The sequence below is a fragment of the Triticum dicoccoides genome, chromosome 7A (genome assembly GCF_002162155.2).
Source record: "Triticum dicoccoides isolate Atlit2015 ecotype Zavitan chromosome 7A, WEW_v2.0, whole genome shotgun sequence".
Lineage (NCBI taxonomy): Eukaryota > Viridiplantae > Streptophyta > Magnoliopsida > Poales > Poaceae > Triticum > Triticum dicoccoides.
In genome coordinates, this window is record NC_041392.1 from 390307247 (window position 1) to 390330814 (window position 23568).

General features: G+C 44.3%; 3 protein-coding genes across 9 annotated transcripts; all 3 read right to left on the reverse strand.

Moving 5' to 3' along the window:
* Positions 1-712: 712 nt before the first annotated feature.
* Positions 713-3991, reverse strand: LOC119331921. 6 transcript variants are annotated; one of them, XR_005160708.1, is made up of 8 exons: positions 3618-3985; positions 3427-3503; positions 3251-3327; positions 2344-2524; positions 1775-2243; positions 1637-1689; positions 1491-1564; positions 713-953 (listed from the first exon to the last, which is right to left on the reverse strand). XR_005160708.1 is itself a non-coding variant. In XM_037605097.1 (7 exons), exons 1-5 carry the CDS (start codon positions 3747-3749, stop codon positions 1851-1853), a joined length of 690 nt encoding a protein of 229 aa, XP_037460994.1. In that variant the 5' UTR covers positions 3750-3991; the 3' UTR covers positions 713-953; positions 1491-1649; positions 1775-1850. The 6 variants fall into 6 exon arrangements, 1 of the variants encoding a protein (XP_037460994.1); XR_005160709.1 differs by having other exon boundaries at positions 1775-1891; positions 2006-2243; positions 3427-3985; XR_005160711.1 differs by having other exon boundaries at positions 1637-1649; positions 3427-3986.
* A 664-nt stretch (positions 3992-4655) lies between these two features.
* On the reverse strand, positions 4656-7399 carry LOC119334315. 2 transcript variants are annotated; one of them, XR_005161270.1, is made up of 6 exons: positions 6959-7399; positions 6637-6708; positions 5688-5778; positions 5485-5610; positions 5226-5404; positions 4656-5139 (listed from the first exon to the last, which is right to left on the reverse strand). XR_005161270.1 is itself a non-coding variant. In XM_037606903.1 (5 exons), the coding sequence occupies exons 1-4, from the start codon at positions 7199-7201 to the stop codon at positions 5525-5527; spliced, it is 492 nt and encodes a 163-aa protein (XP_037462800.1). In that variant the 5' UTR covers positions 7202-7399; the 3' UTR covers positions 4656-5139; positions 5485-5524. The 2 variants fall into 2 exon arrangements, 1 of the variants encoding a protein (XP_037462800.1); XM_037606903.1 differs by lacking the exon at positions 5226-5404.
* Positions 7400-9192: 1793 nt separating this feature from the next.
* Positions 9193-11488, reverse strand: LOC119330967. The gene is made up of 3 exons (XM_037604117.1): positions 11370-11488; positions 11132-11293; positions 9193-10021 (listed from the first exon to the last, which is right to left on the reverse strand). Exons 1-3 carry the CDS (start codon positions 11385-11387, stop codon positions 9449-9451), a joined length of 753 nt encoding a protein of 250 aa, XP_037460014.1. The 5' UTR covers positions 11388-11488; the 3' UTR covers positions 9193-9448.
* Positions 11489-23568: the final 12080 nt, after the last annotated feature.

Consider the following 23568-nt stretch of genomic DNA (forward strand, 5'->3'; position numbering starts at 1 on the left):
ATCACCTCCAAAGAAAGAGATCTAAATACATGGGTATGGGCACTCCCCTTGACAACTGCCAAGCTTGGGGGAGTGCCCCGGTATCGTATCACCATCACACCTCTATCTTTATTGTTTTTCTTAGTCCGATCCTTTTGGTTATATCTTGATCCAGTAGAATAAAGTTTTAGTATGATCTAGCTTTGGGTTTTGTTTTATGTTCCCTCTATGTAATCGAGTCCTTGAGTTATATATATAATAAAGAGTAGTTTTGAGTTGAGGACTTTGCTTTCTTGCTATGATCTTGAGGGAGTTAAATGAAAGAAAGAATAAAAAGAAATAAAAAGGTTCATATATTGATCTTATGGAGAGCAATGACTTCACATATAAAGATTATGATGAATAAAAGTTGTTGATAGTTAACAAACATAGTTTTGATCACTGTTGCAATTAATAGGAAGTAATAAAGAAAGAGAGGCTTCACATATAAATATACTATCTTGGATATCTTTTGCAATTGTGAACACTCATTAATATATGACATACTAAAAAGTTGATGTTGGACAAGGAAGACAACATAATAGGTTACTAGATCGGCAACGCGCCCTGGCGCGAGGGTGCCGGTCCAAGCGTTTTGCCTATGTCAGTAGGAACTTAGGTATAGCATTTACACTTATACAGGGTAATATTAAATTAAAGAAACATTCAATTGTGGTAAAAATAAAACACAATGGAGCACAAGATAAACATTGGTTTATAAGGCAGAATCAAACTTGGTGCGTTTACATGACCACAAAAGATAGCCATTTGACATCAGGTTCAATACCAAAAGTGAGAACGCATAAGAGAAGGTAATAAGAGCAGGAACATAATAAAAAGAGTCAACTAAGGAGCCATTATCACTAAGCATATTAATAGGCGCCGTAATCCATCCGCCTTGTCGATGTACTTCATAGGGACTACCTCGCACGAACCTGATACAAACAAACTGTGAGATGTATGTAATTGAATGATTTATGTACTCAAGCATCAACCTTACTATCTTGAACTTTAACAATAGGCCAATCAGAATCAATATGGTCTAAGTAAGCAATAGCCCTTATCTAATATAGGGAACACACAACATAGAAAGCATCACATGAGAGGTAAGGTGGTATACAGAGGAATGCATATTCTTGTCAGCCAAGTAACCAAATCAAAGGAATCTATCTTTGCATTCATTATTCCGTCAAGCATGAACAGCCTCACTGAAGCAAAACTTGTTTTCATACACAAATTGAGAAGCCACCAAATAATGTATGAGCATAAAAGTACATTTAATTACTGGTTTAGTAGCAACATATGACAGCATGAAGCAACTTAAAAAAGCAACTTAAGATAGGTGGCGCGGCTTGCCGTGCGTCGCCCGCTGAACGAAGGGACAAACAACAGCACCTTGAGAAACATATGAGCTCGTGAACGACAATGTGTAAAGATTTTTGAGACGGGTTTGTGATATAATTCATGTTCACCTTATTTTCCAGGGAACAACACCTTGCGGGTGGTCCTCCTCTTTTTGTCGTCTTTAGAAGGAACATGGTGGATGCTGACGACAAGTAATAGGTGGTTAGCCCATAGAACTTGCAGCGGCGTTGTGTGGCAATGTAATGGAGAGTACCTATTGTTTGTTTCTGTGACAGGGGTTGATGTGGTTTCTCTATCAGTGGCATGCTGTGGATGAACAATGGTTAAGGGAAACGAGCATTAAGCACTGGAGGATAACACAGAGGGATGAAAGTATTGTGCCGTCGTTTACCTCGGAAAGCACTTTCTGGCTGGTCTGTGGAGTATTATGATGGTTAGGAGGCAATAAAGTAGCTCCTTGTTTATTCTCAGGCTGGGGTTTCTGCTTGGCGGCAGTCAGTAAAGAGAGCTGGTTGCCCAGGGCGTTGGCCTTATCATAGAGAGCCGAGGACCAGAACTCCTCAGCCTGAAGTTTTACATATTTTCAGCTCTGCAAAGTTTGCATCATTGATTGTGACTATACCTGTTTTCTGTAGGTACACGAGGGCAGCAACACAGGTAGATTCGATGTGTGGGGCATGGAATTCCTTTCTTGTGCTTGACATGCTTTTGCTGTGGGGAGGTAGGTCAATGGAGAGAGAGACGTCGACATCATCGCTGCTTGTACCGGTAAAAGTGAATGGATGGAGTGTGCCACCAATTGTTTCAATTGCTCGTTCAAGAATGAATTGCTTGCTGATGGTGACGCGGATTGGAGACAGCTTTGATTGTACAGGAGGTAAAATTTCTATATTAGCATGCCACGGGCCATGAAATTGAGGAATGAAGAGAAGAACGATACGATAAGAGCTTTCAACTAACCGGAGGAAGGCTCTTGATCAGTAGCCCATCATCTATCGGGACGTTCACGGACGAGGTTGCCATCGCGGAGGATCCATCAGCCATGGTGTTGCCTGAACTGGAAGAGGAGCTCGGTGCAGAGTAGGCAGCTGATGGAAGGCCAACTTTCTCAAACACAGTATCCAAGATGATCTGGCGAAACCTGGTTCAGAAATCATGACGCAGTAAGAATGGAGTGAATGTGTCATTATAAAGGCAGGGGGTAAGGCACATGCCATTCGATGTCAACCTATAAACATATATAAATAAATGTATTTGCAGGAATTTTTTATCAGTGTGAATTTGTTATCTGTAAGAACAAAAAATTAAGCTCTGAGACAACTCTGTATGTAATTTCATACATCATAGCTTTAATATAGCTCAGGACATGATAAAGAATGTTTGTTTTTTACTGGAGAGCAAATCAGTACATGTGGTGGATGCAGTAAGATAACAAAGACGTAATCTATAGAATGTAGCTAAATTCAAGGTTCTCTTTGGTAGGAGAACATGAATATATAAAAAAATGCAGACGCAACCCCTTCTCTGGAAGCACAGTGGATTAAGAGTGTACTTTCAGTCATTTTGAATGTATAAATATGTTCAAAGGTAGAATCACATAGGACTGGGTAAGGACGAAAGATTAGTCATTGAAAGAGAATGGATTGGCATAAAATGTAGGGAACACCATGGGTATCTTGATGCTATAAATCGAATCATTTTATTAATAACCCAAGGACCAATGAAATTATTTCATCACTATAGAGAGATGAGGGCGACTCTAAGGGAAAAATACGTTTTCTTTTTAGGAGAGATGTTTGAGTTAGCTGCATTTCACTGTTTGCAGGAAGCCTTGGCTGTGCAAGCAGGGCTAGATATGATAATTTACCTTTTGAGAAGAACCGAACGTGAGGGAATGATTCAGCGTGCCTACAGCAGTCACAGAGGGCGGATCGAGGGGGAAAACTTGAGTTGCAGGGCGGGGAAGAACAATGTCTTGCAAAGTTAGGAAACCCATGTGGATAGATAAAATAACTCGAAATGTAGCGTCGGGAGAAGGAATACCTGCCGTGAAGATCAATCGCAGCTAGACGCAGTTTTCTCCATCTCGAATCGCCGGCGATTTGAGGAGCAGCGCAGATCTAGGTACACGTTTGAGAGGAAGCGAGAGGAGTGAAGTAGGAGAGTGAAGTGGAAGAAGGGGATGAGGCCGAGAAGGTGGATGCGTATGTGGAACGGTGAGGGGGTAGAATCACCTCGCTCACTGCTGGTAAACAGTAAGAGCCGTCGCTCTGGGCAAACAGGGGAGGAGCACGTGTTCCTCTCGGGCGACGGTGATCTAACCAGCAGGCTAGCTTTATCCTGGTGCTCATGAGCAATGGAAGCATCCGTAAGGTATAGCCTCATCGCCTCATCTTCTTCACCTAGTTAAAGTATGTTGAGCAGTAGTACTATAAAATAAACTCCCAATGCAACAGCTGCTTCACCAGGGTCCACTTTCTCTCTCTCTTCGTAATCTTTTTCAAGCATGAACCGAGAGCATGCCTACTCTGTACCAGTGTATGCTCACCTTTCTCTTCTTTTCTACCCTTCTCTCACCTTTTTGCTTCTTTAGTCAGGGAGGAGCCGGCCTCCTCTGCAAGCATCCGTTTTGATCTGCAGACAGCACGTTGAGCAGTTTAGGACCACCCGAGCCTATGTGGATAGCTGGGGCAGCTGTCCACGGTGGCGCGTTGGCCTTGCCCTTAAACCAGAATCGCTACCCACACGTTGGGATACCGTGGGGTCAGTTTGGACGAGCCCACCGGACAGTGAGAGAGACACAAGGCAGTTGCGGGTTGCCGTGTAGGAAAAAGGAGCCGCGCTTATATCTACAAGTCGACACGGTTTTGGGCCGGCCTGCCGAAAACCGGCGGTGAACCAGAAGATAAGATGAAGGATTTCTTTTATGTGTTTACAAAAGAGAAGTTAAGGTTTTTTGATCATGGGGAAAAAAACTAAGGGTATCGTACAGCGGTCAGTAACCCAATTAAACAGGGTTAATTCGTACACCACACTTAAAATGAATCATGGTAATTACATGTTTGCATGTTCTAATTATGTTTGATAGCAGAGTGCTGGGGTTACAGGATGTGAACCAAAAGTGCAGAGGATAAAATAACAAAGACGTGGGCTGTAGCTTAGCGGTCTCCATTTAACAGTTGGGTTAGCTAGGACTAAAGGCTAGGCATGTTCACTGTTCGAAAGACCATCTAAAGTTAAGAAACCGAGTAGATACCAGATATATAAGTAAATTCATCCCAAAAGACTATCTCTTTCACAATAAGGGAGGGTGGTCTGTCAACATATTAATTCAAACCGCTTCTACGGAGACATTGTAGTTAAGAACAATAATTTACAGCAAAGGCAGAAACAGTTTTGAGAGAGATCAACAGATGGAAGGACATAGAAATGACATTGCTGCTTTGCTACACGCGCTCCAAAAGTATACCCTAGGATAGACTCAACAGATATTCATGGATCTCCTTATAGGGGATAGACGATCAGGCGCAGCCCCTTCGTTGAGCATTTGAACGCAAAGGCATAGACCCGGCCCTCTTTCATTTCTGCCTTCTGAAAGAAACCGCTCCAGTTCTTTGTGATGGTGGCTCTGTTGTCGACGCCTTTGATGAAGCGAACTGTGGCATTGACAGTACCATCTCCATTGCTCACTGGCAATTCATTGTTGGCATCCATATGTGGGTAGATACTGCCTTTAGAGAAGGGCACCAGGAAATACTACAAGGCAAGGCAAACGCTGATTAGTATGTAATGGTGCAGCATAAGATGGACTGAAACAATGTAAAGGATTTTTTAGTGCTAACCATTCTTTTTCCAGGGGTTGCAAAGGTCTTTGTCATGTGGCAGACATAGTAGCTGTTAGGTGTTCTCTTGTTTTTAATTAGCTTGCGCAGCTTCTTAAGATTATTGTTGTACAACTTCACTTCATTTCCGTACACACAGTACGGGCTAAACTCATCAGCATAACCGATGCAAGGCTCACCTACGTAATTTGTTACAATCATATAGTTGTTAACGATTTACAACCGATCAATAGGAAGGAAAGTACGATAGAGTTTGTACCGCGAATAATGAATTCCCCTGGTTTTAGATGGATTTCTTCTCATTTATAATCTGGGATCCAATCCGATGACAAGGGCCGGTCGATGTACTCAAATGGCTGCTTGTGCTTTTTACAGAGGAACTGGTCTGCACAAGTTAAGTGGAACGAAATGAGGATACGTTAGTCAAATCTGGTAATGAAAAAATTCCCATAAGGTAATTACTGTGATTGTTGTAGGTGGCATGGGCCTGTGGTGTATAGGCAGCCTCAACATCACTGTCTGTAGCATGTTCTTCTTGTTTAACTGTGAGCCCCTGCAGATGAGTAATAGCAGATTAAATGAGTTCGAGCGAGTGTATCTTTGTTGGAGTAGGCAGACAGAAAGATGTTAATTTCCTTCAAGATATTTCCAGCAGCGTGAAGCATGTTGGAAAGTTGCATGTTTTTCTATATACAAACAAAGTAGCAGACTATACAGTAAACTTTCAGCTGCACAACCAAATTCCATAGTCAATTAGACATAACGAATCTAAATGCTTCCAAAGGAAAGAAAAGAAAAACGTTGGTCTATACCGAATGAAAAAATTCATATCTTATGCATCACATGACATCTATTTCCTTATAGGAATCGAGATTCATGCCGTACAACTTTCCTATGAAGTTCCTATTCCCATCCTTGTCCTATGATCAAAGGAGGCCTACATTTGCAAACCTTGTATACTTAAAAAGTTCGTGCAAGTATTCTTTTAAGAATCTTTTTTGGAATAGTGTTTCCAAGGTGTTCAGCAGAGACGGGGACAAGTTTCGACGACAGAGAACTCAAGAGACGATATAACAAGCGAAGTATGACTCAATTTCCAAGCACGAGCTTATGGAACCACATATAGCGCATAGTGTGCGTATATTTTGCCTGGGTCATCTATTAACTAATATTACTAACCACAAGCAGCTTTTAAGTTCAGTCTTAGACAAGGCAGAGATGCACAATAACTGTAATTTTACATTATAAGTCGTAACATGCACGATGCATCTGCATTCTAGGTTCTGGCTGTTGTTCTTTTCCCTTGAGAAATTACTATTGTGGAATATATAATCTAGGCTATCACTTACTAAAGGAGCATATATATTTATACCTCATTTCTGAATCTAGCAAACGTGGAAACATAGCTCACCTTGCTATCGAGCACAGCCCTGTTTGGGATTTCCAACCTGACTCCAGCCTTGACTGCGGTGGTCACATTGCCCTGCAGATGGGGCGAGCAGTTTTCATTAGCAACAGGTCTAGTTGTACACAGTAATTAACCACAGTAAAAGGAGGAACGACGATTCAATATCTAAACACAAGCTTATTCGACCACATTCATCACATAATGTACATGCATTTGGACTTGAGGCATCTACTAACTAAAATTACTAACCACAAGCAGCATTCAAGTTCAGTCTAGGACAAGACAAAGACACACAAGCATTGAAATGTTAGACTAAAGAACGCACGTGCTCGTCGGATCCATGTTCAGTCTGGGAGTGAGGTAGGTATCCACGTTGTCGTTGCTCGCCGGATCCGGCACAGGGCCAATGGATATAGAACGGGAGGCCGTGATCTGCGGTGGGTCGTCGCAATGGGCAGTGCCATCCCCATGATCGCCGGCCCCCGAGAGAGAAGGTGGAAGGTGTTAGATTGGGAGAAGACTTGGAGGTGGAGGGGGCGGGCCATGGTGGGCTGCGGCGGCGCGGCATGGCAGGTGGGCAGAGGGAGGCGCGCGAGGCCGTGGCCCTGCGGATTCGGCATACAAAGGCCGTGGACGGCTCGATCTGGCGGCGAGGGCGGCCGGGGAGGGTGGTGGTCGGCGCGGAGATTCAGGGACGGACCGGTTGTTCGGATCCAGTTGAAGGCAGCGGAGGCAGGGGAGGAGGGCGCGGAGATTCAGGGACGGACCGGTTGTTCGGACCCAGCCCTCGTCCCACTTTCACTTTTATTTTTACAACTCAATTTGGCTGTTTCTTAGTAATACACTCCATTTTATTTAAAGTAAAATCTTTATTTTATTATTAGAAATGCACATCTTTTTCCAGCCAAAGTAACACATATGCTGTGATACGGTTGGCAAAAGGGAAAGTAGTAGCTGAATGGATACCAAAACATTTTAAAAAATCTGAAACTTTGTGGAAATGTGATCAACAAATATTAGAGAGGGTTGCAAATTTTAGTGGTCAAATGACATTCGAGAAACTATATACGATAAAAACAAAATTACCCAATATGTATGTGCACTGTTTGGCCAAAATTTGTAATTGTGTTCTTCTTTGGTACTCCCTCCGTCTCAAAATAAGTGTCTTAACCTTAGTACAACTTTGTATTAAAGTTAGAATAAAGTTGAGACACTTATTTTGGGACCGAGGGAGTACAATTCTCCTCGGATATCATTTGACCACGAAACTTGACAAGCCTTTCTAACATTTGATGATGATCATTTCCACAATTTTTTTATATTTTTTCAAAATGTTTTGGTATGTTTTCATGCGTGGGTACACGAGGGTGGGTGTAGAAAAACCACTTTCTTGGCAAAAGAGATGTAACAAAAACAAGGCAATATAGGATTTGCATGACAGGATTATGCAAAGAGAACAACAAATTTCACAAAAGAACCACTCTTATTGTTATTTCGAATATTCACATGATCACAAATCTACATATCCATGAAATAGCAAACCCCGTATCTTCACTTTTACTTCATTTTACAAGTCAATTTGGTTGTTTCTTTGTAATACACTCCATTTTTTTACAGCAAAATTTTTATTTTATAATTTAATACTCCAAAATTGCTTTTGATGTAAAGCAATAGGTTAGTCAAGTTTTCACATTCAATGGATCAGGGCCATGAGATTGGATGGACAAATCCCATTGTCATTTCGGTATCCTTCTCCATGTGGAATTTGATCAATAAAAAATCGATTTAGCCCTATAAAAAAAGAATGCCAATAGTGTGTGTATCTAAGGAAATAAACCATTATTTGTTGTGGAAGGTAAAACAGGTGTGAGGCATGGACGGATGGACATGGATTTGGAATTATTATTTAGTATGTTTTTCATCTATACAATGAAAACTAACTATAAACACATAATTAACTGTCCGTTTTGCAATTTGGATGGGAAAATAATTTCAGAGCGAAGAACTGTCATCCCCGTTTACTTTTTTAGCATGATTACTGGAGGCATTAATTTAGGCAGTGTGATGCAGGGAATTGGACATTTTTTAGCTAGAAAGCAAAGTAAAATCATTTGCATAAGCCCTAGATCAGCAACACGCCTTCGCGCGAGGGTGCATGTCCGAACATTTTGATCAAACGGGTAATGTCAAGGTATTAGTGACTTACGGTGCTATTCGGATGATAAAAAGGCAATGAAAGGATGATATTACCACCGTGTATCTTAATGGGATTAAGAACGTTTGAATGAACTGGAGTTATAATAGATGTTAGGCAGAATGTAACTAAAAATATTGGTACTGGCTTAATGCCGCAACCTGAGAAACCTCGAAACACCCACCCATGAAGCCATTGCATCACAAAGTATAGATAAATGTTATAATCTGTGTAAGTGAGCCAAGAGGGTTAATGTCAGGTTGTTGTGAGCTAAATAAAGCACGATTTAACGATGCCAGGAGCTGACTGTAAAATCAATAACTGTAAGTAAGATAAAGATGAAACAGAATGGAATGAATCCATATAAAAAAATTAAAGGAGATTCATATATAACAGGAAGAATCACCGAAGAATCCGTTGGAAACAAAGATCATTCACGTGCACAACATGGGAAGTCACCAAACAGCATACATTCATAGAAACCACACTTAACGATAACAACAGAAAGTACACTTGACGATAACAGCAATCCATAGAATATGTAGTTTTTGTTCAAAAGAACATCAAAAGGGCAAAGGCAATGATCTGTAAACATGTTGGGTACGATGCGCTGACCGAAGATCACCAGACCGTGGTCTCTAGGTGCTGCTCGGATTTCATGCCAATATAACGTAGCCTTTTTGCCAACTTTCCCGTGCTTGCGAGTGCCGTTTTCATAGCCCATTTGGTGCTGTCATGCCCTCTTAGGTACCGAGTAACGGTCGTATTCTGTATCTGGTTGGAATACGAGTTCATATATCTGGCAGCATAGTACCATCCTCTGCGTGCCTTCTTTATTGTTTTGTTTGCTGCAACCAGCAACCTTATTAGGTGTGTCACCTTACTTTCCAGCCTTTTAACATGGATGTAGTGATAATCCCTGACTTCCTTGCCACATACATCCTCCATAAACTTAATGGCTGCCATAGCAGCACTGTCTTCTGCTTCATCACAGTTTTTTGAGATCACACCAGATATTGAGGTTGGAACAAGTAAACCCTCGATCAATTGCAACGATGAATTGAAAGTAACCGTCACACAAGACTCATTGCCCGGATATGGCTTGTGTTGGTAAGTCGCAGGGGGCAACTTGAGAGCTCGCAGCATGAGGGCAAAGATGTGGGAAAGAGGAATCAGTATTACATAGTCATCTTCCAGCAGAGGAAGGAAAAGGTTTAAACAATTGGGGGATAAAGACTAATATCACAAGTCATTGCATTGATTTGTAAAGCAGGGAACAATAAGTTTATGTTATGTTGATCAAACTAAATCAAGCTACTCTAAGATGGAAAACTAACTGGACCCAGGGAAGAAGGATGTTTAAAAACATGTTGCTCCACTGAATAAATTGGCCTTGTGTTGAAACAAAAAGATTTGCGAACTAAGGATTAGGTGTTGGTGCACTACTTGAGCTTGTCAAGCACAGCCTATCACCGTTATGCTACTGTAATCACTCATGCGCTACACAAAGAACGTTTTGTATAAGAGGTAGTCATGCCATCTTCTGAGAGGCTCTGCGATCTGAAGTTGCACTTTGCCTTGCTACCGTCGACGGGGCTATCAGGTTGGTAGTAGTTCAAAGTAATCTGAAGATGTGACTTGTCTCCCTTTTTCTACATAGACATTCATGGATGTTGTCTGCTTGAGATGGAAATGGGAACTATGCGTTTTGCTCTTATGTGGAATGCATACAACGGATGGTACTTGCGAACTAACAATTAAGTGCCAGCGACAGGATCAGAAGCAAAGGCATCATCACCATTGAATCCCCTAGGGTCAGCCTGCCCACGGCCCTGACCGGTCGGGCCACCGCCAGACCGCCCACGGCCACGCCTACGACCAGCTACCAACGCAGCCCCAGCCCCAACAGCATCCTCACCATCGATGACGACCGGACGACGTGGCATGTCAATAACACAGGTACGCCATACCCACACGCTGGACAACCAAGAAGCAAGAACCATGTAACCATACAGAGAGCAACAGCAGGTATCCAAATGTGTGGTCTATGGAAAAGGAAATATAGTTGCATGAAAGGTTCAGACAACATAACATTAACTGAAGAAACATCTACAAGACTATCAACTACACCAATCACATGTAAATGAGATAGGTTTAAAATTGAACGTGTTGAGCCTGAGTATGCACAGCCCCTAGATGAGACATGTGTTTCTCTTCAGAGACGGATGTGAGATGCTATGTCAATCAGTTTTTTTGTCAGTCATCTAGTAAAATCAGAGGGGGATTTGACGTGTGTCAGCTCACCTGTGCAAGGCCCCGCAGACAGTTGTTGGTGGAGCAGGCGGAAGGCGCTGGGTTAGGAACAGGGAGTTTCTCGGGCGCCAACGTGATCTGATCACGGAGCTCGTCGGCGGCCATCGCGTTCTGATCAAGGAGCTGGTCGGCGACCATGGTGACCTGTAATCCCTAGATGTGGGCACGTATTTAGAGTCCAAAGGGGAAAATAAACGCGATGTATGACCGTGCATAAGCGGGGACTGACCTGGTCGGTGGAGTTCATCTGCGTAGGGCGAATCGAAGAGGTGATGCGGAGTTCAGTTGAAGAAGGCGCCGCCGTGCGGAGAAGACAATGCAGCTGCAGGGAGCATGTAGATCCATAAGTCTGACCTACTAAGATAAGATCCCCGCACCGGATCGGTTTTGTGGAGCGTTTATGCGTCTCCTGGGCCGGCCCGTGAGGGCCCGTGAGGTTTGGCTGCATTTTTTTTGTAAGTATCGTAGCTGTAAGTGCATCTAGTGCCACCCCTAGTTGGTTTTGGAGTATTGACAACAAACCTAGTTGAGGGACTAATGTGTTTGTGAGAATTGCAGGATAACACAGGTAGAAGTCCCTCATTGATTAGGTTTTCCTATCAGAGATGACCCCTAAAATGTATGAAGACATTGAAGTCAAAGGTGGTATATGAAGATATTCACATTGAAGACTATGACAAGAGAAGACACCACATGAAGCCTATGGAGCTCGAAGACTTAGATCTTTCGTAGTTCTCTTTCTTATGTGTTGAGTCATAGGAACCACCGTACTGTTAAGTGGGGTCCAAGAGAACCAGTCAGAATGACTGAAGTGATGCTTAAACAAAACCTATGTCTTCGAGTGAAGACTTTGAGAGCGAATCTTGTCCAGAGTCGGGCAAGTCAGCTTTGCTTGAAGCCCAAGTAAAGTTGCCGTGTGAGTTTGAAATCTGACCGTTGGAACACGTGTCAGTTCCTTAGTGACCCAGGGTCATTTCGGACAAATCAGGTCGGGTTACCAAGTGGCTATAAATAGCCCACCCCCTACAACCATAAACGGTTGGCTGCTCAGATTCAGAGTACGACTTTTGCCGTTTGAGAGCAACCCACCTCGAAGCCTTTGAGAGAGAATTCCTTGCGAGGATAAAGCCCTAACCACCCAGAGCCAAAGAGAATTATGCATCACTTAAGTCTTCTTGTCTGTGTGATCTGAAGACTTATTACACTTGAAGACTGTGCATCCTCCAGCCGGTTAGGCGTCGCGTTCTGAGCATCCAAGAGACATTGTGGATTGCCGGTGAACGAAGTCTGTGAAGGTTTGGGAGTCTACCTTAAAGACTTACCAGAGTGATTGGGCGAGGTCTGTGTGACCTTAGCTCAAGGGGAATATGGTGAGGACTGGGTGTCCTGAGCTGCGTGTTCAGGACTGGGTGTCCGGGACTGGGTGTCCTAAGGTTTAAATACCTAGCCGCCCTAACCAGACGTACAGTTGTCACAGCAACTGGAACTGGTCCAACAAATCATTGTCTTCAGCGAGTCATTGGTTTCATCTTCCCTTCCCTTTACTTACTATTACTCCTTGTGAAGTCATTGTATGTTCGCACTATCTTTTGTCTTCACTGAGTGACTGTGTGTTCTGTGTGGCTTCACAATATCTTCCTACCTGATCCTTACTACATTGCTGCTATTAGTCATTGTGCTTTCACTCTATTGAATACTTGACTATGGCTTGCCTAGTGTAGTCTACCTTCCGCTGCAGGGTAATACGTTTATTTCTATCGTTTGTCTTCATAACTTCCACGTTTTGAAGACTTCCATAAAAATCACCTATTCACCCCCCCCCCACTCTAGTCGATATAACGCACTTTCAATTGGTATCAGAGCAAGGTGCTCCCTTGTTCTGTGTGATTCGGTTTAACCACCTGGAGTTTTAGCTATGTCGACTGCAGGGATAATTAAAGTCTCCGCTGCGTGCCCCGTCTTCGATGGAACTGAATATCCCTACTGGAAGAATAAGATGCGCATGCATCTTGAAGCCATTGACGTCGACTTATGGTATGTCGTCAAGAACGGCGTTCCCAAGGCTGGAGAAGGTATCACTGCTGCTGATGTCAAGAAGTTCGTTCAACTGGACTCTACTACCAAGAATATCATCTGTGGTCATCTGACCAAAGGAAAGTATGGCCGTGTGAGTGCTTTAAAAACATCTAAGCTGGTCTGGGACTGGCTCTCCAAGGTCAATGAAGGCGTCTTAACCCAGAGAGATCAGAGAATTAGTGTCCTTCCTAACTTCTTCAACCGCTTCAAGCGAAATGACAATGAGAATGTCCAGCTCACATTTGACCGACTCACTGACATCACAAATGAGCTTCAAGCCCTCGGCGCTACTGAGATCACCAAACATGAAGTCGTCAAGACACTACTGAGATCACTTGATAGTTTGTTTGACACCCTAGCCCTGATGATTCAAGAACGTCCTGATTTCAAGACACTCAATCCGTCTGACATACTTGAGAGGCTCAACACACATGAGTTTCAGCTTTCTGAGAAAAGAGATATCTACGGTCCAAACTATGGGCGAACTCGTGCCTTGAACGCAAAAGCTGTCTCCTCATCTGAAGAAGAATCTGACAGCAGTTCGGATAATCCTGAAGACATTGGAAGGGAACTTGCTATGCTTGTGAAGAAGTTCCAAAAATTCACCAAGAAGAAAGGTTTCAGAAAGTCTCCCCGATCAAGCTCAAGGAATGATGAAGTTTCTGCTCACGACTACAAGAAGAAAACATGTCACAAGTGCAAGAAACCTGGCCACTTCATCTCTGAGTGTCCACAGTGGGACAATGAGAACAAAAAGAAGAAGAAGAGCAAGGAATATGACTCTGACAAGAAGAAGAAGAAGAAATACTCAAAGTATTCTTCCAAGTCTTCCTCATATTCTTCATCACACAAGAAGAGCTCATCTGGCAAGGCACGTGCGTTTGTTGGCAAGGAAATGGATTCAGAGGAGGAGTCCGCTTCTGAGGAGGCGGAGGTGGAGTCTGAGGAGGAGTCCGATTCAGGCGTCGCAAGTCTGGCTACAGCATACGTTGCCAAGTCCATCTTCAACACTGAAGACAATGACTTCATCACCGACACCGATGCAAATGATAAGGACTACTCCGCTTCTACCTACTGCTTCATGGCACGCGGTGCCAAGGTAAACACACGCACTACTCACTATCAAACATCTAGTGACGATGACTCTGATTGTGGTTCAAAACCCAGCTGCAAAACACTTGCTAAAATTGCAACTGAACAACAGAAAGCTATGGAACATATTCAAAAACTGTTAGACAGAAGCGATGATCTGTTAGGTGCTGAAATGACTCGATCTGAATCCTTAATTGAAGACATAAAAAAATTTCACGTTAAGTATGAGGAACTTGAAAGTCGTCATGAAACTCTCTCAACAACTCATGAAAAGCTTTCCTATGATTATCTTCAAAGGAAGCAAGATCTTGAGAAATTGAGAGCGGCTCATGAAGATCTTCAAAAGGAAAATGAGTCACTTCGCGCCAAACAGATCAGTTCCGCTCAGGAAGGATTTGAACCACCATGTCTTAAATGCATTGAGCGTGATAATGCTACTTCTGTTGCTGAATGTTCTACTGCTACTACTGTTGCAATATCTTCAACTGTTGATGTGGTAACTAACCCCTCTGCTGAGGATACCACTGCTATTGCTGATGAGAATGCTAGGTTGAAGACATTGCTTGAAACAGGGATGTACAAAAGTCTTAAAGGGCATCAGACACTATGTGATGTCCTCAATCTGAACCGAAACCCGAGGAAAGAGGGTGTTGCGTTCGTAAGGAAAATGAATGCTGATGGCTCTTACTGGAAACCTGAGCAGTACCCCAAAACCACGTGGGTTGCTGCAAAGGAACCTTCAGCAGATCCATCCAATCTATCTGGCTTCACTTGTGCTAATCCCATTATCATTGATGAATCCCTTGATGCAAACTATAAACTGTTTAAGAATCAGAATGGTGAAGTGTTTGCCAGGTACATTGGTACTAACTGCAGGAATGGACCGCCTATGAAGAAGATCTGGGTTGCGAAAAGGTGTCTGGAGAATCTTCCTGTGAATGTCATCATGACACCTCACGTGAAGAAGACAAACCTCAGACTAAAGGCTTCATACGGTCCAAAGGCTTCATACAGACAGAGGACTCACCTGAGTCACACTAACGCAAATGTTTTGCAGGGAAACCATACTCAGGTATATGAATATGAGAGCGGTTCATCAAACCGCCATGTTCATAAGACCAAGAACTATTCTGCTTATTCTTATGAGTACTATTGTCCTCCTGCAAGACTGTTTGCTAGGGCTCCAAAGCCAAAGTTCTCAGATGCTGCACTTAGACTTATTGCTTCTAAGCCACCCTTGAAGATGTGGGTGGCTAAGAAAGCTTAACTCTCTTTTGCAGGGAAAGGTCTCCAGTAGAAAACCAAAATCGTCTGACGCTATTGCTGGGGACCTTAAACATCTTGTAGGGCGCAAGATCAAATGCCCGAATGGTCTTACTATGTACTTCGTTCCTGAATCGCTTGCTACTCTCCCTATTAGTCCTAATCTGGATCTAAACTTTCATAACCCACTGGTTCGTCAAATGTTTTTGCTTCACAATGCTCTTCGTGAAGCCTATCCCCCTAACTGCACTGTAGGGTACGACACCAGCGTCTTCAGAATGGATTATTGATAGTGGGTGTATAAATCACATGACTGGCAAAAGAAGCCTTCTTATGGACTCAACCTTACATCCATCCGACAAGAGCCACATCACATTTGCTAACACTGGTAAAAGTAAGGTATTGGGTCTAGGTAGAGTTGCAATCTCAAGGGATCAAAACATGGATAAGGTCATGCTTGTTGAATCCCTTGGCTTCAACTTAATGTCTATCTCAATGCTTTGCGATTTAAACATGATCGCAATATTTGGAAAATATCGTTGCCTTGTTCTAATGGAATCTGACAAGTCTCTAGTATTTGAAGGGTATCGAAAAGATGATTTGTACATGGTAGATTTCTCAGCAGGACCACAGCTTGCCGTATGTCTTCTAGCAAAAGCTTCAGAATGCTGGCTCTGGCATCGGAGGCTTGGGCATGCTGGCATGAGGAACCTCCACACCCTGGCAAAGAAGAAGCATGTCATAGGCATCGAGGGCGTCAAGTTCAAGAAAGATCACTTATGCGGTGCCTGTGAGGCAGGAAAGATGACGAGGGCCAAACATCCCTCGAAGACAATCATGACCACTACTCGACCCTTCGAACTGCTTCACATGGATCTTTTCGGTCCGACTCATTACTCAACTCTTACTACTACTGCTTGTCTCTATGGCTTTGTCATTGTTGATGATTATTCTAGATATACTTGGGTGCACATAATCCTATACAAGACTGAAGTGCACGATGTCTTCAGACGCTTCGCCAATCGAGCAATGAACAACTATGGTGCCAAGATAAGCATATCAAAAGTGACAATGGCACTGAATTCAAGAACACTGGTGTTGATACATATCTTGATACCTTGGGCATCACACATGAATTCTCAGCCCCGTACACACCACAGCAGAATGGGGTCGTCGAACGCAAGAACAGAACACTCATTGAGATGGCCAGAACGATGCTAGATGAATACAAGACTCCAAGAAAATTCCGGCCTGAAGCCATTGATACTGCATGCCATACAATCAATCGTGTTTATCTTCACAAGCTTCTGAACAAGACATCTTATGAGCTCCTTACTGGCATGAAGCCAAATGTCAGTTACTTCAGAGTATTTGGCGCCAGGTGCTGGATCAAGGACCCACATCACACCTCAAAGTTTGCACCAAAAGCACATGAGGGTTTTATGCTTGGATATGGAAAGTATTCACACTCCTACAGAGTCTTCAATCTCTTTCATTACAAAGTGGTTGAAACAGTGGATGTGCGGTTTGATAAGACCAACGGTTCACAAAGAGAGCAACTGCCAAATGTGCTAGATGAAATTCCATCTAGTGAATCAATCAAGCTAATGGGAACTGGAGAAATTATACCTTCTGAAGCTCATCCTGAAGAAGAACTTATCATCTCAGCACCTGATCAACATGAAGACAATGCTCAGCCTGAAGACATTCCTTCTAACAATGACAATGATCAGCAAGAGCAAAATCTTCGCCCTGTACATCCTCATGTTGCCAATGAAGTGCAGATTGAAAGAATAATTGATAGCATCAATGCACCCGGTCCACTCACTCGTTCAAGGGAAACTCAGCTAGCAAATTTCTGTGGGCACTTCGCATTCGTCTCAATAACAGAACCCAAGAAAATTGAAGAAGCCTTCATGGAACCTGAATGGATTCAAGCTATGCAAGACGAGCTTCAACAGTTTGAGCTGAATAATGTATGGGAACCGGTCAAGCGTCCCGATCCTCGGAAACACAACATAATAGGCACCAAATGGACATACCACAACAAGCAAGATGAGCATGGTCAAGTTGTCAGAAACAAAGCTCGTCTCGTTGCTCAAGGATATACTCAAGTGGAAGGCATTGACTTCGATGAAACATTTGCTCCTGTGGCTAGACTTGAAGCCATACACATATTGCTGGCCTATGCAAATCATCACAACATACTTCTTTACCAAATGGATGTGAAGAGCGCCTTCCTCAATGGCAAGATCGAAGAAGAAGTGTATGTTGCACAACCTCCTGGCTTTGAAGATCCAAAACATCCTGACATGGTATACAAGCTCAACAAGGCACTGTATGGCCTCAAACAAGCCCCTCGGGCCTGGTATGACACACTCAAATACTTCCTGAAGAGCAAAGGCTTCATACCTGGTTCTCTCGACCCCACTCTCTTCACGAAGACATATGACGGTGAACTGTTTGTGTGCCAAATATATGTGGATGACATTATCTTCGGCTGCACCAATCAGAAATACAGTGAAGAGTTTGGATATATGATGCAAGAGCAATATCAAATGTCTATGATGGGAGAGCTGAAGTTCTTTCTCGGTTTCAAATACGACAGCAACGCAACGGCATCTTCATATCTCAAGAGAAGTATCTCAAAGATTGCTTGAAGAAGTTCGATATGCAAGACTGCAAAGGCTTCACGACGCCAATGCCAGCCAAGCATCATCTGGGTCCTGACGACAATGGTAAAGAGTTCGATCAAAAGGTATACCGCTCCATGATTGGTTCTTTACTTTATCTATGTGCATCTAGGCCAGATATTATGCTTAGTGTTTGCATGTGTGCTCGATTTCAAGCGGCACCAAAGGAGTCGCATCACTTAGCTGTGAAGCGAATTCTTCGATATTTGGCTCACACCCCAACTCTAGGATTATGGTATCCAAAGGGCTCAGAGTTTGATCTGGTTGGATTCTCGGATACTGATTATGCTGGTGACAAAGTTGATCGCAAGTCTACATCAGGCACATGTCACTTTCTGGGACGATCACTTGTATGTTGGTCTTCAAAGAAGCAGAACTGTGTATCTCTCTCCACTGCTGAATCTGAATACATTGCTGATGGATCTTGCTGCGCTCAGCTTCTGTGGATGAAGCAAACACTCAAAGACTATGGCATTCATCTGAAGCAAGTGCCACTCTACTGCGACAACGAAAGCGCCATCAAGATTGCCAACAACCCAGTTCAGCACTCGAAGACAAAGCACATTGAAATTCGTCATCACTTTCTTAGAGATCATGTTGTGAAGGAAGATATTGATATCATACACGTCAACACTGAAGAGCAATTGTCAGATATCTTCACCAAGCCCTTGGATGAGAAGAGATTTTGCAAGTTACGAATTCTTACAGCATCATATAAATTCTCCGAAACAAGTTCATGTTTGTCCAGCAAGCGAAAATCTTTGAAGCCTTTGAACGTGTTGAAGCCTTTCAGTTTAAAGTTCATGGCTTCAGAGAAATCAGCAAGGAAGGGTGGCAGAAAGCATCGTGGAGAAACATCTAGAGATCTGCCAGATGACCTCTCAGAACTGTACAAGACAGATCCTGAAGAGGATTAAAATTAGCGCAAGACCCGAATCCAATGGATTCGAAGATATTGGGCAGAACAATGGTTCAAATACCGATTTGTAACCCAGGAATATGCTGAGAAAAATGCCATCAAGAGACCGTGGGGAGACATCCTATACAAGAATCTTCAACCCAGGTCCAGAGATGAAGCCATTGAACAAGGCTTCTATCCCTGCATAGTCTGTGGGCCACAGCCTGTTGATGCACACCCATCGTCACTACTATGGTGTCGTGACGACATTCTGTTCAAGCGCAACTTCCAGTTTGCCCAGAACTCAGCGAAGAAAAACAAGAAGACATTGGGACTAGACTTCAACCCTTGCCCCTCAGCTCCAAGGATTGATGGCACACGAGATGCAGAACTCAATGTCGTCGGTCCTTTCTACAACCTTGAAGGCCTCATCACCCATATCTTGGTTCAAGGGACTGCAGTGAATGAGCCTGCAGCTGATGCCGAATCAGATGAAGCGCCTGCAGCGCCGAAGCCAAAGAAGTTGAAGAAGCCTAAAGCTTCAAAGCCTGCCCCTTCACCAAAAATCTCACGGGCGAAGCCACTGGCAACTGCACCTCCTGAAGACAGTGTGCAGTCCGAAGATTTATCACGCATCTCCAAGCCCCAGAAGGTCAAGATGCCTCCGCCACACACCGGCCAAGAGCTAACAGCTGCTGCCATTCTGCGCAATGATGCCATTGATCTGTCAAGTGATGAAGATCTTGCAGATGACGCTCTTGAGCAACTCATCAAGAGCAAAGAAGAAACAGAAATCTTCAATGATCTGCCTCTCTTTGATGTAACAATCATCCACAACTTTATTGATGAATGGTTTGACACGCCAAACATCAGCTTCGACGATCTCCAACTACCCATTGGCCTCAGTATCGCCTTCCATGGCGCCATTGCTTCAGAGTTAGCTATCGCCCAGTGCATTGTTGAACTGAAGCAGAAGATTGACTTTGAGAAATCTCAGTTCAAGAAGCATATGGCCAAGCTCAGCGTGCAAGACGTGAAGAATTTCAAGATTATGCTGCACGAGCTCAAGGAAGCCTTTCTAAAGAAACGTGCAAAAGCTCAGGGTTCTTGTGAGCGCATGAAGGTCCTGGCTGATAGGTGTGTGAAAGCCTACAATGAGGCTGAGAAGCGCAAGGCCCTTGGGCGTCCTGGCATCGACCCAGGATGGCTGCCAAGAAGCAGAAAAGCCCGCTATGGCTGAACCTGAAGCACCAAGGCAGGAGGCAGATCCCCTTGTCTTCCCAACTAGCATGACTGGCCCGAAGCCAAAGGTCGGGTCAACCGCTTCAGAACTGAAGAAGACCAGGACTGCTGAGGCTGAAGTAAGGAAGAGAAAACATCCTGAAGCCTCTGCTACTGCCCCCGCCAAGAAGAAAAGAATGACCAAGAAGGAACGGGCTGCTCCCACAGAGCCCTTGATTGTTGAACCCATTTCCATGGTTCACCCCGATGCCGATCCACAAGAACGTCAACTGACTGTCCATGAGCCTGCTTTCACAGAGGCTCATGAAGCTGAAGACTTTCCAGCAGCTGATCCCATTGCTGCTGAAGACATTGGTCATCATGACCATGTTGAAGATGATGCAGCCCTTCCTCATCTAGAACACCATCAGGTATCATCGCCTGTGCTAACGCACAGCGAACTCATCAGCATTGGTCGTCCACTGACGCCAATTGCACAAGATGCTTCATGGGCGGATCGCCCACAAGAGAATGAAGACCTTGAGGCCCAGCCAACAGCAACTCCACAAGCGTCACCCGCATTACGCAGGCTTCGCAAAGGTCCAAGGCCTCAAGTCTCTGCTGAAGACAATCCAGCTGCATTAGCCACGGAAGAAGAAGTCCCACAAGTTGCCACTCCCCTGTCCCACCAAGAAGCAGTTCTCGAGGAGAACGTGATCGTGACCGATCCTCCTGCTCATCAAGTGGAGGTTGAACATCTTGAGGCTGCCACCACCAACACCACTGAAGCCACTGACGCTGTCATGGCTGAAGCTAATGTGGAGCCCTCACCAACAAAAGCACCAGAAGTCAGCAAAGCCACTGATCCCACCACTTCTGTTCCTGAGTCTGCTGCCGGTCCCCAGTTCGACTATCATGTTGAGCACAGGCCTCAGGTACAGAAGCCAATCCCAAGATTGCCAAGGATCCCAGGTCCTGCATTAGCACCTGGCTCCTTCAATATCAATGGCTTCAGAGCAGATAACACATTCTTCAACAGCTCCAGGAACCCCTACTCCAGGGAAAGAATATCATCTGATCGGTTCTGGAGTTATCCGCAGCGAAGCTATTACTCATGCGTTCTTTACAATCAAGGTCGCATCTTCCCACACAAGCGCCTTGACATTGAAGCAATAGCTGGTCTGCCCTGTCTGGAAGAACCTCTGGATTCCTTCAAAGAGGTTGGACTGCTGTCGTTCATCACTGACCAAGAGCATTGGAATGAAGAGTTGCTGCTCCAATTCTATGCCACACTTCACATCCGCGGGTATAGCAGAGATCCGAAGATTTGGGTCCTAGAGTGGATGACAGGAAACGTTCATCACGAAGCCAAAGCCTTTGACATCATTGAGCTCACTGGTTTGCCCACTCCTGGTGATCTTTACAAGCATGGCTGTCAGCTTCATAGTGAAGCTATTGAGAGCATCTTTCAGAAGACTGAACCTAATATGAGTCAGATGCTCAGTATGATGAAGTCATTGCCCCAAGATGCTGCTTATCCCATGGAGTTCTTCGTTGAAGACCTTGAGTATCTGCCAAGAACCATTTATCACATCATAAGGCAAACTCTCTGGCCAATCAAAGGACATTCTCCCCATGCCAAGATGGAAGGTACCATGAAGACTTTGGTCTTCTACATTCTTCATGGAAAATGATTCAATACACAGGATTTCTTCATTCGCCAACTTGCTGCATCTGGCTCTGATCTGTTTGCTTTGAAATTCTACGCCCCTTGGGTGATGTGGCTGATCAAACTTCACTCCTCTATCTCATATCAGCCCTTGGCCCACAACCATCGGATCTTTTTGCCTGATGTGGATATGTCTATTGAAGCCATCTATCCTAAGCCTGCCAAGGAACCTCTCAGTCTTCAGAATGCAGAGCATCAAAGTTTCACTCAGAACGTTGAAGGCGTGGAAGCCGTAACTCGTGTGTATCCTTTGGCTAGCACTACATGTGCACCGCATCCTGCTCTCACTGAAGCCACTAACAGTACAACTGCTCCACGACCCAAGAAGCGCACTCGTGTTCTCAACGACCGAGAGCTTCTTGTGGCTCTTCATCAGAAACAGGATAGGCATCATGACTGGCTGAAGCGTCAGATGCAAAGCCTCTTGGTGGATGTTAATCGCATTCGCAATCTTGCCACCAAGAATGCTTTTGTTGCCCATGAAACCTCTCGCCGCACATGGAAAGGGCTAACGCTGATGTGTTCTGAAGATGATCTTCAAGAGGATGGCTTCACTGAGCGATTCAAGTTTGACTCCACACCTCCTCGAAGGGCAGTGTTGCGACGAACTCCATCCCTTGAAGACTCCGAGTTCTCTTCCTCTGCTGCAACTGTTAATGCCAGAGTGATCGAGGATGAAGACGATGCTACTTCACCGCCACCTCCTTCAGCACGCTTTGACTCTGCTCCAAGCTCTTCAGCACCGCCAAACACCACCAACGACCCTGCTGCTTCACCTACTCCTCATGGGAATGAGTAGATGCTCTATGTCTTCAAACCTTTTTGGTCCTTACTGACAAAAGGGGGAGAAGCATATGAGGTTGATAGTCTTCAAGCGAGTCCATATGGGCGGGTGCTTTATATTTTGCTTCGTGCTTACAACTCTCGTTTTGCTACATTTGGTTCTTTGAGTTGTAACACTTAAACTCGATGGTCGTCTGCTACTTATCTGCCACCTTGTGTTGCGACGATAAATTCCGCACTTAGATCATTCTGCAGACGTCCATTTTCCATTATGCATGTCATTATCTTCATATACTTTCACATGCATAGTGGATTGTCATCATAAGTTAAAGTGGATCTCCACAAGTACAACCTGCCATGTGCATTTGCATTCCAAAAGCAAATTACTTATATGCACATCTTCAGGGGGAGCCCTTGAAACTTATGAAGACAATTCCTTATCCTTTACAATTTCACAGATTATATTCCCCGTTGAAAACTTCAACTAGTTTGTCATCAATCACCAAAAAAGGGGAGATTGTAAGTGCATCTAGCATCCATGGCCTGCAGTGCTTGGAGGATGAGTGCGTTTGCGACTGGCGCTCTGGCGATTGGCGACGCTCCCGGCGGCGCGGGCGCCGTGGCCGCCCGGACGCCCCCTCCGCCTTCCCCGCCCTCGAGCCCCGCCCCCCCG